Here is a 2,500-nt window from a genome sequence, read left to right as displayed (position 1 = left end):
TTATCCCTCTGGTTTCTAATCAGCCAGCAGCTCTTACTTATCCCTCTGGTTTCTAATCAGCAGCAGCTCTTACTTATCCCTCTGGTTTCTAATCAGCCAGCAGCTCTTACTTATCCCTCTGGTTTCTAATCAGCCAGCAGCTCTTACTTATCCCTCTGGTTTCTAATCAGCCAGCAGCTCTTACTTATCCCTCTGGTTTCTAATCAGCCAGCAGCTCTTACTTATCCCTCTGGTTTCTAATCAGCCAGCAGCTCTTACTTATCCCTCTGGTTTCTAATCAGCCAGCAGCTCTTACTTATCCCTCTGGTTTCTAATCAGCCAGCAGCTCTTACTTATCCCTCTGGTTTCTAATAGCCAGCTGCTCTTACTTATCCCTCAGGTTTCTAATCAGCCAGCAGCTCTTACTTATCCCTCTGGTTTCTAATCAGCCAGCAGCTCTTATCCCTCTGGTTTCTAATTAGCCAGCAGCTCTTACTTATCCCTTTGGTTTCTAATTAGACAGCAGCTCTTACTTATCCCTTTGGTTTCTAATTAGACAGCAGCTCTTACTTATCCCTCTGGTTTCTAATCAGCTAGCAGCTCTTACTTATCCCTCTGGTTTCTAATAAGCTCTTACATATCCCTCTGGTTTCTAATAAGCTCTTACATATCCCTCTGGTTTCTAATAAGCTCTTACATATCCCTCTGGTTTCTAATAAGCTCTTACATATCCCTCTGGTTTCTAATCAGCTACCATATATTTATCCCTTTGGTTTCTAATCAGCTAGCAGCTCTTACTTATCCCTCTGGTTTCTAATCAGCTAGCAGCTCTTACTTATCCCTCTGGTTTCTAATCAGCTAGCAGCTCTTACTTATCCCTCTGGTTTCTAATCAGCTAGCAGCTCTTACATATTCCTCTGGTTTCCAATCAGCTAGCAGCTCTTACATATTCCTCTGGTTTCCAATCAGCTAGCAGCTCTTACATATTCCTCTGGTTTCCAATCAGCTAGCAGCTCTTACATATCCCTCTGGTTTCTAATCAGCCAGCAGCTCTTACTTATCCCTCTGGTTTCTTAGCCAGCAGCTCTTACTTATCCCTCTGGTTTCTAATCAGCTAGCAGCTCTTCCATATTCCTTTGGTTTCTAATCAGCTAGCAGCTCTTACATATTCCTCTGGTTTCTAATCAGCTAGCAGCTCTTACATATTCCTCTGGTTTCCAATCAGCTAGCAGCTCTTCCATATTCCTTTGGTTTCTAATCAGCTAGCAGCTCTTACTTATCCCTCTGGTCTATAATCAGCTAGCAGCTCTTACTTATCCCTCTGGTCTATAATCAGCTAGCAGCTCTTACTTAGCCCTCTGGTTTCTAATCAGCTAGCAGCTCTTACTCATCCCTCTGGTTTCTCATCTGCTAGCAGCTCTTACTTATCCCTCTCGTTTCTAAGTAAGGACTTGCAGGAACTATATTGAAAGTATATTGTTATGGCAGATAATTAACTATGATAAGAAGCAATAAGACTTAATTATTTTTCATATAAAGAAAAATGTAATGCCTTAAAAAAGGAAGAAGACTTAGGATGCCAAATCATTTTAGAGTAAAGATGACATGCACAAGAACCCGAGATGCAGTCTTTATGTACTCGTTTTCAAGTAAGTTCCCAAATGACTCTAGGCTCTGACCATCATTCAAAAATGTTAGTTTTCTTGACAAGCTTTTTGTGGTCATCTTGTGAGCCTATTCAACATCAAATGTAGGATAAGTGTAATGGAAACTACTGAAAGATATATATGAAAAGATACCAAAGGGCAGATAAAATTTGTGGTGCTACTATGTCTCACTCAAAGAATGAGATTTTGGAGTAACATTAGCTAGTAATAAAACATTAAATTCTGAATAAGAATACACATAGTGCATAGAGGAATATTCTGCTAGGTTTTAATAGCTGTTAGATTCTCAAATGATATCCATATTCATCATTAATCATATCAGTCTTGGGAGCTGTTCTCAGTATCCAAATATAAATATAATCCAAAGCAAGAAAGGATATGGCTTAAAAAGCTTTTGCTCAGTAATCCCACAATAGAATGATCCTTGTAGACAATTCAAGCATGTACACCATATCGTAGTCATCACTGTTCTGGTCCTGCCATAAAATCTGCTTTGAGCACTGAAGTCTCAGCACCTAAACGAGAAAATGAGAGAGCGAAAGAAAAGAGAGAGAGGAAAAAAGACTCTAGAAAACAGGCAAAAATAAGCAAAAACAAAATTCTTGATGAAGAATGAATCAAGTAAAATCACCAACACCTTTAGTACTTTTACTACAAAGACTTCAGCATCCCCATAAGAAAAAAGAAAAAAAGAAAAAGAAAAAAACAAAAAGCCTGCCTGGAGAAGCAGGCTTAAACATATGATGAACTCTACCTCTCGTCCCTCCTGGCTGAGCAATCTTCCGCGCTCAACCCCAAAATCAACTGAATGTCGCAGCTTTAGGGGAGAATGACCAGTGCTGGGTGTCCCTTCG

At 39.8% G+C, this 2,500-nt stretch overlaps 1 protein-coding gene across 13 annotated transcripts in view; it reads right to left on the bottom strand.

The window, feature by feature from the left end:
• The window catches only part of LOC125032482 (KICSTOR complex protein SZT2-like), an 82,648-nt gene that overhangs the window by 21,822 nt on the left and 58,326 nt on the right, over positions 1–2,500 (bottom strand). For 12 of the 13 annotated variants that reach the window (XM_047623630.1, XM_047623633.1, XM_047623641.1 and 9 more), the window contains one exon: positions 2,401–2,500. This exon is cut by the window's right edge and continues 2 nt beyond it. The exons of the other annotated variant lie outside the window; for it this stretch is intronic. In XM_047623630.1, the coding sequence (XP_047479586.1) occupies positions 2,401–2,500 (100 nt within the window). The remainder of the gene's footprint in view (positions 1–2,400) is intronic. 13 annotated transcript variants of the gene reach the window in all.

The sequence above is a fragment of the Penaeus chinensis genome, chromosome 14, assembly GCF_019202785.1.
Source record: "Penaeus chinensis breed Huanghai No. 1 chromosome 14, ASM1920278v2, whole genome shotgun sequence".
In the NCBI taxonomy this organism is placed as follows: Eukaryota; Metazoa; Arthropoda; class Malacostraca; order Decapoda; family Penaeidae; genus Penaeus; species Penaeus chinensis.
This window is presented reverse-complemented; position numbering and strand designations above follow the sequence as displayed.